This window comes from Musca autumnalis, unplaced genomic scaffold, assembly GCF_047663935.1.
Source record: "Musca autumnalis isolate F117 unplaced genomic scaffold, ASM4766393v1 scaffold_3, whole genome shotgun sequence".
In the NCBI taxonomy this organism is placed as follows: Eukaryota; Metazoa; Arthropoda; class Insecta; order Diptera; family Muscidae; genus Musca; species Musca autumnalis.
The window spans coordinates 212,206,735-212,223,077 of record NW_027411866.1 but is presented as its reverse complement, the minus strand read 5'-3'; the positions used below and the strand labels follow the sequence as shown (position 1 = coordinate 212,223,077).

General features: G+C 39.0%; 1 protein-coding gene across 3 annotated transcripts in view; it reads right to left on the bottom strand.

The window, feature by feature from the left end:
* Positions 1-522: 522 nt before the first annotated feature.
* The window catches only part of LOC141398801 (uncharacterized), a 28,788-nt gene continuing 12,967 nt past the window's right edge, over positions 523-16,343 (bottom strand). Inside the window, exons 1-4 of one of the 3 annotated variants that reach the window (XM_073976486.1) lie at positions 10,494-10,911; positions 9,888-10,428; positions 1,404-1,608; positions 523-1,334 (exon numbers count right to left, since the gene is read on the bottom strand). In XM_073976486.1, the coding sequence (XP_073832587.1) occupies positions 589-1,334; positions 1,404-1,608; positions 9,888-10,428; positions 10,494-10,858 (1,857 nt within the window). In that variant the 5' untranslated portion in view covers positions 10,859-10,911 and the 3' untranslated portion in view covers positions 523-588. Of the gene's footprint in view, positions 1,609-9,887; positions 10,429-10,493; positions 10,930-16,343 lie in introns of those variants that run through there. The other 2 variants (XM_073976484.1, XM_073976485.1) reach the window with 2 other exon arrangements.

Genomic DNA, 16,343 nt, shown 5'->3' with positions numbered 1-16,343 from the left:
GACAAATTTCAGGCGGACAGTTCTGTACCCCCAAAGAAGACTAAATACCAAATTTCAGCCATTTCATTGGGATATTGTGGCTAAAACCTTCAAAATACCGAAAATCGGAAGGTACCGTTCTATGGTTGTTATATTAAAGCGTGGAGCTATATAGACAAATTTCAGGTGGAACGTTCCATAACCCCAACGAAAATTTAATACCTAATTTCAACTATTTCGGTGTGATAATGAGGCTAAAACCTTCACAATACCGAGGTACCGGAGGTACCGTTCTATCAAAACATGGATCGATATAGGTCATTTTCAATACCAAACAGCGTTGCAATACAAACTTCTACACCAATTTCAAAGCTATATTTTAAAAAAATTACGAGCTGTAACGGACGGACATGGTTATATCGACATAGAATTTTATGCTAATCAAGAAATTATGGCTTTATGGGGTCCTCGACGAATATTTAAATTATGTTGGAGGGTAAACAAAATTCGCGTGGTTGGAATAATATTTTTAAAAAATTCACGTGGTTAGAAAAATATTTATTTTATACAGCTACAATTGCTGCAGCATAACTTTATTTCATACCATTTTTATATATTAAAAAAATCAATTACTTTCTTCGCTCGCCGACATCTTTTCGTCAAAATTTCCATTGCGAAAACCAAACCACAAATTGCAAGTAAAAATCCATAGAGCCAATAGAGACCCATTAGTACATCCATTGACAAAGCAATATATTCACTTCTACGCTTCTCATCTTTCGAAGAGTCGTAAATATTGAATTTTACAAAACGTTTTATTAAACCCGATTGGACCATGCGCAGTATAAGGCCCATTGTATGTAGACGCAAGTAACTATGGCGTGGCATATAGAAGATAATCGGTGCAGACATAATCGGTTGTTTAAGAATTTGCACGCGTCGTGTTGGATTCATTTGATTGTAATATTTCACAGTTACATCGTAGAGGCAAAGAGCTATTTTATGCCGGCTATTCGGTTCACTTATTGTCTCCAGAAGCTTGTCCAACGAATTCACGTGATCATAATGTCGTATATCACCTCTGGGTTGAGCAAATTTCAGAACACTTTCCATAATTGCAGAGGCGTAGATGGTATAATTGTGGGCCACAACTTCATCTAAGGTTTTGAGATTATTTTTACCGCTACCATCTTGAAGAATTTGAAACAGAGCTCCCGAATAGGCAGATCGAAGAACAAACGTATACAACAACCACACGGTGAGTATATAACGTGCAAAATTTCTCTGTGGCAACTGGCCCTCGGCAACTCCACCAAACAGTGTACTCAGAAGATTGGTAAATGGTAAACGATTACCTTGACCATATATAAAAGACATTAGCTTCGATTTTCCCAGATATTTTACATAATATATGCAGATAATACCGAAGAGAAAGCTGGAACTAAAACAGGACCAAATGATGTAGCGAAATGGTTTGTAGAGCCGTTCAAATGGTGACAACGGCCTTCCCAGGGGCATGGCCAAAACGAACGTTAGCGTTAGATAACTTTCACTTGGCAACAATTTCGCTGAACGTTCAGGACTGAAGATAAAGGCCACGGCGGTAATGTTGGCTTCATGTTGTAATATCTGAAATGGAAAGAGAGTGTTAGAAAATAAAAATGTTTATTTTCATTGAAATTCTTATATTGGATTTAAGCAAGACTATTTGCCTAGGGTTTAAGCCTATATTCTCTCACCATTCATTCAGGTTTGTATACCGTCAGCCGTTAGGCTGTTTATATACCTTCTATACATTTTGATACGAAAAAATGTGCCTCATCGAAATAATGGTTTTAGACCCTAACTTTGTTTAGACGAAATTCGTTTCAGACAATTTGAAGTCGGTATAGCCCTGCCCGTCCGTCTGTCTTGCTGGCTGGTGCGCACGTTAACTCTCGAACGGTTAGTTTAAGTTGGAAGATGAGCTATATTGGTCCACTCCTTTGGGTACCTTCACCACAGATGTTCTAAATTTGTCTGTAAAATTGTGTGAACCATAACTCTCGAAGGTAGCAATCGATTTGGACTTTTTTTATCCTTGAAATACATAAAATTGGAAAATACCGGCAAGATATACATGAATAGTTTTTGCGAATAATTCCGTAGAAGAATGTGACTAGAAACCCTCTACAAAGCTTATGAGGGCTATACCAATACTTGGATGTCTACTGTCGTATTTTTGCAAGGGATGTTTTGTACCTTTAGCGAAGACTTAATAACAAATTTCAGTTATTCTGGTTGAATAATGTAACTAAAGCGTTCAAAATACAGAAAAAAAGGAAACATGAAGATGTGGACCAAAACCGATAAGTTTCAGGTAGACAATTTTATACCCCCATCGAAGACCAAATACCAAATTTCAGCCACTTCGGTGGAATATTGTACCCACAACCTTCAAAATACCGAAAATCGAGAGGTACCGTTCTATGGTGGCTATAAGAAGGCGTGGAGCTATACCGATAATTTTCAGGCGGGAAGTTCCATACCCCCAACGAAGACTAAGTACCAAATTTCAGCCATTTCGGTGGGTTGTTGAGGCTTCCACCGTTAAAATACCGAAAATAGGGAGGTATCGTTCTATGGAGGCAATATGAAGACGTGAATCTGATTTCAGGTGGAAAGTTCCATACCCCCATCGAAGCCAGAATACAAAATTTCAGCCAATTGAGAGGTACCGTTCTATGGGGGCTATATGAAGGCGTGAAGCTATACCGATAATTTTCAGGCGAGAAGTTCCATACGTAGGGTTTGGAAGATACCAAGGAACGGCCCTGACCGGCTTTAACATGGCAAAGCCCAGGATTTATCTTGGTCCCTCTTTCATCTCAAGTGGACACTGACCTCCCCGTGGTGTCACCTGGGGAACTGCCTTTAACACCCGTTAAAGGTAGTGAGTAAACATGTGCCGCCCATAATAACGATAAAAACTTGGGTTTGGGCGTCGGGTAAGTAACACTCCCCTAATAATAAGAAAAGAAAAACAAATCCCTCAAAAGTTGACGACCCCACAAACGTTTTAAGGACCATGATCTGCGAATCTGCACCTGGAATGTTCGCACTCTTTATAGAGAAGGTGCAGATTACGCTTTGGCAGATGTACTTGAAAAGTACAAGGCCGACATTACTGCCATACAGGAAATACGATGGAACGGGAAAGGCTGCCATGACGTAAAGCATGAGTTTGGTTGCGGATTCGTATTTAGTCGGATACTAAAACATCTGGTATCCAGCTTCACCCCAGAGAATGAAAGACTTGCTGCAATTCGAATAAAAGCTAAATTCTACAACATCAGCTTTATTTGCGCTCATGCTCCCACTGAAGAAAAGGACGAACAGACCAAAGATATATTTTATGAGCGCTTAGAAGAAACATATGACCGTTGTCCTGCCCATGACATTAAAATTACTCTAGGCGATTTTAATGCCAAAATTGGAAAGGAAAATATCTTTGGTCCAACAGTCGGAAAATTCAGTCTCTACAATGAAACATCTGACAATGGCATGAGGCGGATAGCCTTCGCAGCGGCAAAAAACATGGTAGTTAGCAGCACCAGATTTAAACATCTCGACATCCATAAGAGCACGTGGCTGTCTCTAGATCAGAAAACAAGAAATCAAATTGATCACGTTGTGATAGATGGAAGACATTCATCGAGCGTGTTGGCTGTGCGCTCGTTCCGGGGAGCAAACATAGACTCGGACCACTACCTAGTTGCAGCAAAGGTACGCACCCGGTTAAACGTAGCAAACAAAGTACGAACAGACACAACACGAAAGTTAGAGATCGGTAAGCTGCAATTACAACAGATAGCCACAGCATATTCCACTCAACTAGCCCAATTGCTAAATCAAAGCACTCCTCATCCCGATAATATATCAGCGCAATGGCAATGTATTGCCCACTCCATGCAAATAGCCGCAAAATCCATACTTGGATACCAGAGACCTCCACCGAGGAATCCATGGTATGATCAGGAGTGTCGTGCTGCTACCGAAGAGAAAAATGCGGCATATAGGGCTACTTTACAATCAGTAGCAACGCGTAGCGCACGAGAGAGATACCGGGAGAAAAGGAGAGATGAGAAACGCCTTTTCCGCAGGAAAATAAGAGAGATGGAAAAGCGGGAGTGTGAAAAATTCGAGATGTACCGGAGCCAGAATGAAGTCCGAAAATTCTACCAAAGGGTGAAACATCAAATTGATGGAGGTGGCTGTACCAAAGCCACCTCCTCTGTAGAGATCAGCAAGGTAATTTGGTAATTGATACAGATAGTGTGCTCAGGATATGGAAAGAACATTTTTCAAACCTGTTGGTATCCAGCGAAGACGACGATTATACCACAGATCCAATCCCAGAAGATGGTATTGAATGTATACCGCCCAGCCAAGATGAGGTAAAGACAACAATAAATAAACAATAATAAGGCAGCAGGAGCCGATGGTTTACCAGCCGAGCTGTTCAAAACCGCAGGCGACACGCTGATAAGGTGTATTCATCAGCTAGTTAGCACCATCTGGCAGGAAGAACGAGTACCCGACGATTCGAACCTGAGCATCCTGTGCCCCGTCCATAAGAAAGGAGATAAGACTGTATGCTCTAACTATAGGGGCATAAGTCTACTCCCGATTGCCTACAAGATCGTGTCAGGGATATTGGGCGAACGACTAAAGCCTATGGTCAACGAGATAATTGGGCCATACCAATGCGGCTTTAAACCTGGCAAGTCCACCATTGACCAGATATTTACCCTGCGGGAAATCCTGGAGAAGACCCAAGAGATGCAGATCGACACCTACCAACTTTTTGTCGATTATAAAGCAGCCTTCGACAGCACACTACGTTCAAAGGTATTCCAGGCTATGTCTGAATTTGGTATCCCCGCAAAGCTCATTCGGCTTTGTAAAATGACTTTTACTGATACGAGATCCTCAGTTAAAATAGGAAAGAACCTCTCCCAAGAATTTTGTACCAAAAGAGGTTTCAGGCAAGGAGACAGTCTCTCGTTTGATCCCTTCAACATCCTGCTGGAAAAGGTTATTCGAGAGGCAAACGTCAAAAGAAGTGGCACAATCTACACCAATAGCCACATGTTACTTGCTTATGCTGATGATATAGACATAATGGGACGATCAGTAAAAGAAGTAACAGATACTTTTATGAAGGTCGAAGAAGAATCTGCTAAAGTGGGTCTGGCGGTAAACGGCGGGAACACTAAGTTGATGGTGCCGACGCGCAATGCGTCCATAGAGATCGGGCCAACTGTTGAAGTTGGTTCCTATAATTTTGAGGTAGTAAAAGACTTCGTCTACCTCGGCACCGCCGTAAACACAACTAACGACATCAGTTGTGAAATAAAACGAAGAATTGTATTCTCTAACAGGTGCTATTTTGGCTTAAGTAAGCAGTTTAAAAACAAAGCCACATCTCGTCAAACAAAAATAACGCTTTATAAAACACTGATACTACCCGTGCTGATGTATGGTTCCGAAGCTTGGGTACTTGCGCAAGCAGATAAGGCAGTGCTTGGTGTGTTGACGGTGAATATCGACGTCGTATGAACCACGAGCTCTATCTGCTATACAACGACATCAATAGAGTTAAACGTATTGAGATGCAACGATTGCGTTGGCTAGGCCATATCATAAGAATGAGCGATGATGAACCCGCTAAAAAGGCGTATGAATACATGCCGCTTGGCGGTGCACACAGAATTGGCAGGCCAAAGAATAGATGGCGAAAACAAGTGGATGAAGAGATGACAAGGCGCGGTATTACAGAAGGAGAAGCAATAGACAGAGAGAAATGGAGATCTTTTCTTAGTTCGGCCTATAGAACAAATGTTCTGTAATGGGCCAGCTAAGTAAGTAAGTAAAATCTTAAATCTCTATCAGTGACCGTTATTTGAAATTTTTAGAATTCTAGTGCTTCCCGTTTGCCAAATACAAAGGTATCATATTTAGTACCTTTTGGTACTTAGAACAACCCACACTCTAAATGTCAAGCTTCTAGCTTTAGCCGTTTCGTCTGGGCGATGATCTGTCTGTCACTCACTCACTCACTCACTCACTCACTCACTACTATATTCTTTTATATATTAAGATATACTTTGGGGATGACCTTAAAAATGGCTGAAATTTCGTATTTAGTCTTCTTTTGGAATACAAAACATTTCCATAGAACGGTGCCCCTTGGTTTTCGATATTTTCAAGGTTTTAGTCACACGGCTTAAAATGTCTACATAGAATTGTCGGTACAAAACCACGATTTAATATAGCCTCCATGTAAAGCGCTATCAGACCATCTGTTTTTCGTATGATCTGTAGCTGTTTTTCTCATCTGTTATATGAGCTGTCACTTCTTTTATCCATTCGTCATTTCAAAAATGACTATGAAAACGCGACAAAATCGATTAGTTGTCAATGAGAGCCGTACCTAAAATTTTCTGAGCGACATTTTTGCAGAACATATCGAAGCTGAAAAACGTCATCTTGTGGTACTTTTATAGCGGTTCTTAAAATAAAGGACGAAAAGGGCATTGAAGGAAGCGAGTTTGAAGGTCGAAGTGCTCTACGAAAATAATCCTCATTGGATTTGACTGAAGACATTTCACCTCAAAAATAAGCTAAAGCAACAGTGAACAAAGATATAACGCTAATTCCTAATGCTTTACAGGGTCTCTAGCAACAACTTCATCACGTCATAACGTGGAAGTTCGACTCACAGCGGATCTGTCCTGCGGGGTTCTGAATATACTCACCAAGGGCTTTCGTCTCCAAAAGGAATTATTTCTTCCCCAGACTTTCACCTCCATTTTGTTGCACAGTGTTATAAACCTCCAAGAGGAAGAAGAAATAGAAGAAGAGTTTTTCGTAAAAGGATATGATTAGGTCTAAAATATATATACTAAGCTTTAAAATTATCACAAAAGATAGTGGAGTAGGCCTATAGGGGAAACCACGTTAAAAAAACGCGCCGAGTGCACTACCTCACAGGTGGTGTGGAAATGTGTGCATATCATGATTTGATTGACTCGTATCTCAAAAATAATAGATTTTATGTAGAATCTGCAAAGACCATAATTGTAGAGAATTTTCCATTCTACAACTTTTTCTTTAGTCACTTTTTAATCGAACCAAGCGTTTTTGAACTAAATGAAAAACAACTGCGTCATGTCAATTTCCTCTTAGGTGCCGTGGTAATGTGTGCATATTGTGTATTGATTGGCTTGTATCTTAGGAACGGTGACTCATATGCGGACATCGTAAGGAGCAAACTTATAGGAAATATTGTAGTTTAAAACTTTTTCTTTAAACATTTTTTGGTATGTTCTATGGTTTTCGAAATAAGTTTAAAATAATCATGAAAGGTCAACTAACGCACAGGTGCCGTAAAATTACTTAAAGTTTCTAAATTGCGTGACAAATATCTCAAGAACCGTAGGTCCTAGGTCAATGGTTTAAATATCATTTTTATAGAAAATTTTATTGTCTTCAAATCTCTTCTTCGCTTTGAAATGAAAGAACCTATAGTTTCTGAGTTATGACCAAAAAACCAAAAAAAGTCCCAAAATTTGACCTTTGACCCCGAATAACTTTTTTTGCACACATGGGATCGATGGGGACTTTTAGGACGACGCTTCTAATGGTCAACCCTAGCTCTCCACCAAAATTCAGCTTTGTGCGAATTTTTGCTATTTCCCCCTTATACGCATGTCTATTTTGACCGGACTATCAATGGTTTGGCTGTTATATGCCAAAATATCCAAAACACGCCAATAAAAAACTTAAAGTCAAAATCGGGAGGCTCGATTTTCGCCGTAGACATATGGTCCAGTGGACTTTTTTGCTCAGTTCAATCCCAGGAATGCGAAAGGCCCCTTAAGGCTTTCAAATCGCCCCGGCCTAACCCTCAGCCTGTTTGAGTTCAGACTTTTATCTATAGACAGATCGAATACGGGCTTCATAACCAATATCTCTGTCCTAAAAATTGTGTAGTCAGGGAGTTTCAGAATTTCGTGGTCTTTTTTGGACGTATACACTTTCCGACAAAAATATCGAAACATTTGGGTATAAAACTTTGCGAATGTGAGAGTTGAGAATAAATGTTTATGTTGTGGTCATAAATTTGACTTCGATAAGAGCGTAAAAGTTTTGCACTTTTGTGGAGAAGATACCAGAAAGAATGGTCCATTTTGGAAGTGGACCTAATTTTGGAAGTCATTGGTTTTGATAGTTATCGTGTCAAGCCGTCATTTTAGTTGGTTATGGTAAGATTTAGAGCTTTTGAACCGTTATGTCAGGAAGCATGGACTTACCCACGAAAAGAAAGACCGCAAGGAATAGCATTGGTCAAAATGCCCAATGGATTCTCGAACAGCCCTTATATTGCGCTTATATTGAAACTTTGTGTGGGAGGTACTCGAAGGAGTGGACCGATTGAGTCCATATTGGAACCTTTCGATTGGAACATTTTCGAACTTTTGTGGGGGAGGTACCGGAATTAGTGAACCGATACGAGTATAACCCACCTTCGAACTTAAACTAAGTTTGGACAAAATATTACGAAACCCAAATTTTGGACCGAATCGGTTGATCGAGAGTTATCATGCACTCCAGCCAAAATAAATCAACTCCAAATTGTCTGAAACACATTAAGCCCAAACATACTTGGGGTCTAAAACCATTATTTCGATGAGGCACATTTTGCCGTATGAAAGTGTATATACCCTCGTTAGCATAAATGCTGATATAAAATTAAGGCATTCCTCGGCTCTTTATTATTTGATAATGAAATTTTATGAGAAAAAGAAGTAGTTCAGATTTCACTGGAAGTTTTCTCAAAAAGAGTATTCAAACAAAAAAATTAAATATTTCTTAGACAACTTGTTCATAAAGTACATTTTTAGTAGATGACATTCAGAACAATCCAAGTTTTCATTTTAAAATTCTAAAAATAAAAATTATTTTAGTGAATAAACGTAATACCCGGGCCCGGGCCCCCAGTGCACCCCCCCCCCCCCTGCGTACGTCCCTGATTTCATATGACCACAAAATATAAATCACGCAAATAACACAATTTATATTGTTAAAAACTTTAATCGCACTCATATTTTCGTTTTCATTACCTATTTCCTTCGTTTTTTGGTAAAATTGTTTTCTTCTAACAATTAATTTCCCAACTGCATACGAAAAAACATGGCCGAATAGAGCGCTCCCTAAATGAAAAATGTACATATGAGTTGATCATCATTTTGATAGATGAAAATTTTCATAGTGGTCACACTATGTGTACAACATTCACAGGTAGCAAATTTGACATCTCATATTACATCCATAGATAATGTAAACACCCCTTTAGTTATACTCGTCGTGTGACATCTACGAAAATTGTGGTGAATCAAAATGATATGTCGATAAACATGTATTTTTCTTCGATTAGAGCGCACACTATTTTCGAATGTAAACATAAAGGGGACAGATGTTTGGTTTGTTTGGAAATGCAGTTGTTTACACTTTACCGTACATAAGGAATTACACGTGAATACCAAACGCTACAAAACAAACGAAAAAAGTAGATGCGCTGATAACAGCTTAAGGGTACCGCCCGATTTTGTTGTATTCGTGGGTTCTTAGTCAAATTTTATGGACCGAAATGTGGATACAAAAGATTTAATCGGAAAACAGTTAATACAGGGCAATGTTTCGGTAGGGACACGGTGGCGGAAGAACTTCGTTCTTTCATAAACCAAAGGACACTCATTATTCCATTTTGCTTCCATACAATTCGTTGTTGAGGGTATTCAACGAACTTAAAGCCGTTCTTACTTGTTTAACATAACATCTTCGTTTCAAAGTTTTATTCTTACCATTCCGAGAGCTCCCGTAGCTGTTCCATTGGGATATATATCTCCAGTCTCCAGGGGATCAGGTTGCTTTATTTGCATAGAAAAATTCATGCGTTGCGATAGAAATGCCAAAACAGAACCCTCAATACCACCTATCGATTTAACAGCTCCAGTTCGTTGATCTCGGTTCACCAATATAAACGGAGGATAATCCAAGGTTGCAATACTCAATGGACAGCCATTCATATTTTCGATTTTACTAGGAAATAGACCCTTTTCGATTTTAAACTTTGGATTTGATTCTATGCCACGAAATGAAAAAACAAATTCCGGTTGTGGTGAGTGGCATTTTCGTTTGGTAAATGGATAGTAGGTATAAACGTATGCGTATTTGCCCACAACCATAATGACATTGACATTAACTACATACAAATCGAATAGGCGACGAAATATTGTACGAATTGTGGTCAAACGTTCCGGTTCAAACCCCGTATAAATTATGAAGAAAAATCCATTACGATGATAGCCACCATTGTCTTTTAAGAGGGTTTGTTCAAATTCCCTAAGGGAGGGTTAAGGGCAAACATTAACACGATAAGCTAATTCTTTTGAAATTCTCTCACTTACATGTATGCCATTAGGCTATCCAAAAACCATATGGATTTCTCACGATTTGAATAAAATTTTAAAAATCTTTTTTTTGATTCCTCATCACTCATGGAATTATCGACCTCTTCGTGTGGACGTGTTTCACCTTCTACTAAATATTTTATAATGCCGTACGGGTTCATTGTGTCCCTAAGCACCCGATCAATCAATTCATTTTGAATATAACGACTACGTAGGCTAGAAGAATATTGACCAATTGTTATCGACGACACCGTATAGACGGCAAAATCATTTTTCACCAGCCAAACGGTGGCCAATATTAAAGGCAAAACTAATGGTGAAGGCTGACTGTTATTCAATGCCAATTTTTCCAAAGAAGACATAACAAACACTGAGAAATAACAATGCCGTCACTTTTACAATATCCTTGTATGACGACTTTTCGTTATTGACTAACATGTGGAATAACAGAACAATTTTTGTTTTTATTAAACGAATGAAGATGAGTACAAAAAACGTACACGAAACTTTATGGAAAATTATCCAAATGATGGTATTTATGCAAGAAAAAAAAAGTGAATCCACACTGGCGTTAAAATTCAAATGTCACGAACACGTGAAATGAAAATATTTTTGTTTGTTGGTTTTTGCTTACATTCCAATATTAAGCAACTAATTTTGAACTAATATTTCACTGAAAGGAAAATAAATACACCAAGACCTCGCTTTGCGTCGTTTCACTTTGCATTGTTTTCGAAGTTGCGTCGTTGTCCAATCAGTACCAATTTTTACTGTGCTTCGCTTAATTGTCGATGTTACGTTGTTTTGGGTTCACAGCGAGATTTTTTTTGGAAAATATGTGCTTAGTTGAGTTGAAAACTGCATAATTTGTAGAAAAAGTTCATCATTATCCTGCGGAATTTTTTGCAATCCCTATGTTTGGTCAGATACATGTCAAACTTTGGCGTTGGGCATATTTTTGGCTTCTGATTAAATTGCAATCGAAACATACGACATATGCAAAATTATGCAAAATGCATAAAAATTTGCATATGTTAAATTTATGCATTTTACATTTTTTCTTATGCAATAAAAATTTCAATTATACGCACAAAAATGTTTGTGTGTACAATTTGCCTGTTTAAAATTCTCTTGAGGCAAGTCAATAAAATAGACAAATGTATATCCACAGGCATAACCTTCAAAATACCGGAAGTGGGGAGGTATCGTTCTTTGAGGACTATATCAAGGGCTGGATCAATATCGACAAGTTTCAGGTGGAAAGTTTTATACCCCCAAAGAGGACTTAACACCAAATTTCAGCCACGTCAGATTTATATTGAGGCCACAACCTTCAAAATACCGAAAATCGGGAGGTACCGTTCTATGGGGGCTATATGAAGACGTGGACCTATACCGACAAATTTCAGGTGGAAAGTTTTGTAGACCCAATCAAGCCTAAATACCAAATGTCAGTCATTTCGGTGGGATATTGAGGCCACAACCTTCAAAATATCGAAAATCGGGAGGTACCGTTATATGGGGGCTATTTGAAAACGTGGACCTATACTGACGAAAACTAAATATAAAATTTCAGTCATTTCCGCGCGATATGGAGGCCACGACCTTCAAAATACCGAAAATCAGGAGGTACCGTTCTATGGGGGCAATATGAAGACGTGGACATATGCGGACAAATGTCAGGTGTAAAGTTGCAACCCCTAATGAAGACTTAATAACTAATTTCAGCCATTTCTGTGGGATATTTAGACCACAAATCCTTGTATATAGTTTCGCATATGGTTTTGCATATGCTCATTTTATGCAAATATGTAAAAATATGCACGATATGCAACATTTTCTGGGCCTAATTCGTTTTATTTTGTGATAAAACGAGTTTCTGTCTAATCAGATTTTCTCTACGACCATCCTAACCATATATGCATTTGCACAGGATTTCGCTGTCTATTCATCATTAAGAAAGTCATAACTTCTTTGCCAAATCATTTGAGATTTTTTAACTCTTCAATACATAGGGCCGGCAGGGTTTTCTGGAGCTTTTGTGCCATTATCTCTTGAAAAAATTATAGAGTTGTTATAGAGGCCGTGATGAAAAATATACTGCAAAACATATTAAATAGATCCGCGACGAGTCCTCAAACGACTTACTTACTTACTTAGCTGGCCCATTACAGAACATTTGTTCCATAGGCCGAACTAAGAAAAGATCTCCATTCCTCTCTATTTGTTGCTTCGCACTCTGGAATACCGCGCCTTTTCATCTCATCATCCACTTGTTTGCGCCATCTATTCCTTGGCCTGCCAATTCTGCGTGCACTGTCAAGCGGTCCGTATTTATATGCCTTTTTAGCGGGTTCATCATCGCTCATTCTTATGATATGGCCTAGCCAACGCAATCGCTGCATCTCGATACGTTTAACAATATTGATGTCGTTGTATAGCAGATACAGTTCGTGGTTCATGCGACGTCGATATTCACCGTCAACGCAGATTGGTCCGTAGATCTTTCGAAGAATTTTTCTCTCAAACACACCGAGCACTGCCATGTCTGCTGGCGCAAGTACCCAGGCTTCGGAGCCATACATCAGCACGGGTAGTATCAGTGTTTTGTAGAGCGTTATTTTTGTTTGACGAGATGTGGCTTTGTTTTTAAACTGCTTACTTAAACCAAAGTAGCATCTGTTGGCCAATACAATTCTTCTTTTTATTTCACAACTGATGTCGTTTGTTGTATTTACGGAGGTGCCGAGGTAGACGAAGTCTTTTACTACCTCAATATTATAGGAACCAACTTCCACAGTCGGTCCGAGCTCTATGGATGCATTGCGCGTCGACACCATCAACTTGGTCTTCTCACCGTTTACCGCCAGACCCACTTTAGCAGATTCTTCTTCGACCTTCATAAAGGTATCAGTTACTTCTTTTACTGATCGGCCCATGATGTCTATATCATCAGCATAAGCAAGTAACATGTAACTATTGGTGTAGATTGTGCCACTTCTTTTGACGTTTGCCTCTCGTATAGCCTTTGAAGAGATCACACGAAAGGCTGTCTCCTTGTCTGAAACCTCTTTTGGTACCAAAATCGTCGGAGAGGTTCTTTCCTTTTTTAACTGAGGGCCTCGTGTCAGTTAAAGTCATTTTACAAAGCCAGATGAGCTTTGCGGGGATACCATATTCAGACATGGCTTGGAATACCTTTGAACGCAGCGGGCTGTCGAAGGCTGCTTTATAATCGACAAAAAGGTGGTAGGTGTCGATCTGCATCTCTTGGGTCTTCTCCAGGATTTGCCGCAGGGTAAATATCTGGTCAATGGTGGACTTGCCAGGTCTAAAGCTACATTGCACAGTGGTTCAGAATCGTTTTTTCCTGGTCAAAGTTCTGTAACTTTTGAACGGATAGAGATATTTTCATAATTCTTTTTTTGTTAAACAGATAACACAATCAGCTATCAGACGAATTATAGGCGGTCAAAGTCGGTCTGGTAGTTGAAGAGAGATTCAAGGTCAACTTAAACTTTTGAGTTTTTTAACTATTTTTCATCAAAATATGACTGTTTTTGTGGTTTTTAAGTCTTCCTATGTATTAAAGATGGTCAAACACAAACAAATAAATAATAAAATTACCAAAAAAAAAACTAAAAAAAAAAATTTCGAAAAAAAATGTCAAATTTTTTTTTTTCAAAAATTTGTAATAAAATTTTTACAAAAAAAATTTAAATTTTTTTAAAAATTAAAAAAAAACTTTTTGGGTTTTCATTAAACTTATATAACTCGTATAAAAACTCTTATACTCAAAAAATGTTAATTTGTGTCAAAAATCTGTAATTCATATGGAAACAGTATAGAAAAACACACATTTTTACCCATGTAATTTTAATAAATTGAAAAAAGTGTTAAACGGACGGAACGGGACGGGTACAAAAGTATATATGGGCTGAAAGAGGAGACTTTTAGGCGTCAGAACTTTGTTCCATGTTGTTCCACAAAAGTTCTAGTCCGCTCAATTTGGGATTTCATAAAATTTAGTACCTAAGCAAAAATAAAATAGCTCATGTTGTATAAACGCTACGGTGATTTACTAAAACGATCTTTAAAGGCCACAATCCTAATTACCTTACAGAAAAACAATGAACACAATATATGTTATAGTTTCCATGAAATAGCTACGTCTTTCTTCAGAAATTTGCAAAAATTACGTATTTCCCAAAAATGGGGAAAATGTTCGTCTTTAGGGGTACACCACGCCCACACCTTCCAGTATTTTGACCTAATATTTTGGTTTACTTAGTTTCAATATGTTTACTGTAGAATCCCATATAGATATTAAATATCTTTGACGAACCAACATTTTGATTTTTGGCCAGGAAAATCGATTCCTGAACCATTGTGCATTGGTATGGTCCCATAATCTCGTTGACCATAGGCTTTAGTCGTTCGCACAATATCCCTGACACGATCTTGTAGGCAATAGGGAGTAGACTTATGCCCCTATAGTTAGAGCATACAGTCTTATCTCCCTTCTTGTGGACGGGGCACAGGATACTCAGGTTCCAACCGTCGGGTACTCGTTCTTCCTGCCAGATGGTGCTAACTAGCTGATGAATACACCTTATCAGCGTGTCGCCTCCGGTTTAGAACAGCTCGGCTGGTAAGCCATCGGCCCTTGCTGCCTTATTATTCTCCAGCCGATTTATTTCTGTCCTTACCTCATCTTGGCTGGGCGGTATACATTCAATACCATCTTCTAGGACTGTGGTATCTTCGTCGTCTTCGCTGCTATTGGATACCAACAGATTTGAAAAATGTTCTTTCGATATCCTGATATGTTATTGGGATGGGCTAGTTGAGTGGAATATGCTGTGGCTATCTGTTGTGATTGCAGCTTACCGATGTCTAACTTTCGTGTTGTGTCTGTTCGTACTTTGTTTGCTACGTTTAAGCGGGTGCGTACCTTTGCTGCAACAAGGTAGTGGTCCGAATCAATGTTTGCGCCTCGAAACGATCGTACATCCAACACGCTCGATGAATGTCTTCCATCTATCACAACATGATCAATTTGATTTCTTGTTTTCTGATCTGGAGACAGCCAGGTGCCCTTATGAATATCGAGATGATTAAATCTGGTACTGCTAACTACCATGATTTTTGCAGCTGCAAAGTCTATCAGCCTCATACCATTGTCAGATGTTTCACTGTGGAGACTGAATTTTCCGACTGTTGGGCCAAAGATATTCTCCTTTCCAATTTTGGCATTTAAATCGCTTAGAATGATTTTAATGTCATGGGCAGGGCTACGGTCATACGTTTCTTCTAAGCGCTCGTAAAATATATCTTTGGTCTGTTCATCCTTTTCTTCAGTGGGAGCATGATCGCAAATAAAGCTGATGTTGTAGAATTTAGCTTTTATTCGAATTGCAGCAAGTCTTTCGTTCACTGGGGTGAAGCTTGATACCAGATGTTTTAGCTTCCGACTAACTACGAATCCGCAACCAAACTCATGCTTTACGTCAGACAGCTATGATACAGTGCGTCACCTTTAGGTGTTGTTGTGACGCCTTTACCAATCCATCGTATTTCCTGTATGGCAGTAATATCGGCCTTGTACTTTTCAAGTACGTCTGCCAATGCGAAGACTGCACCTTCTCTATAAAGAGTGCGAACATTCCAGGTGCAGATTCGCTGATCATGGTCCTTAAAACGTTAGCGGGGTTCGTCAACTTTAGAGGGGTTTGTTTTTCTTTTCTTTCGTTTTTTCATAGTAGGCTGTTTTTTCTAGGGGAGGGTTACAAACCCGACGCCCAAACCCAAGTTTTTAACGTTCTTATGGGTAAACGCGCGGCACAT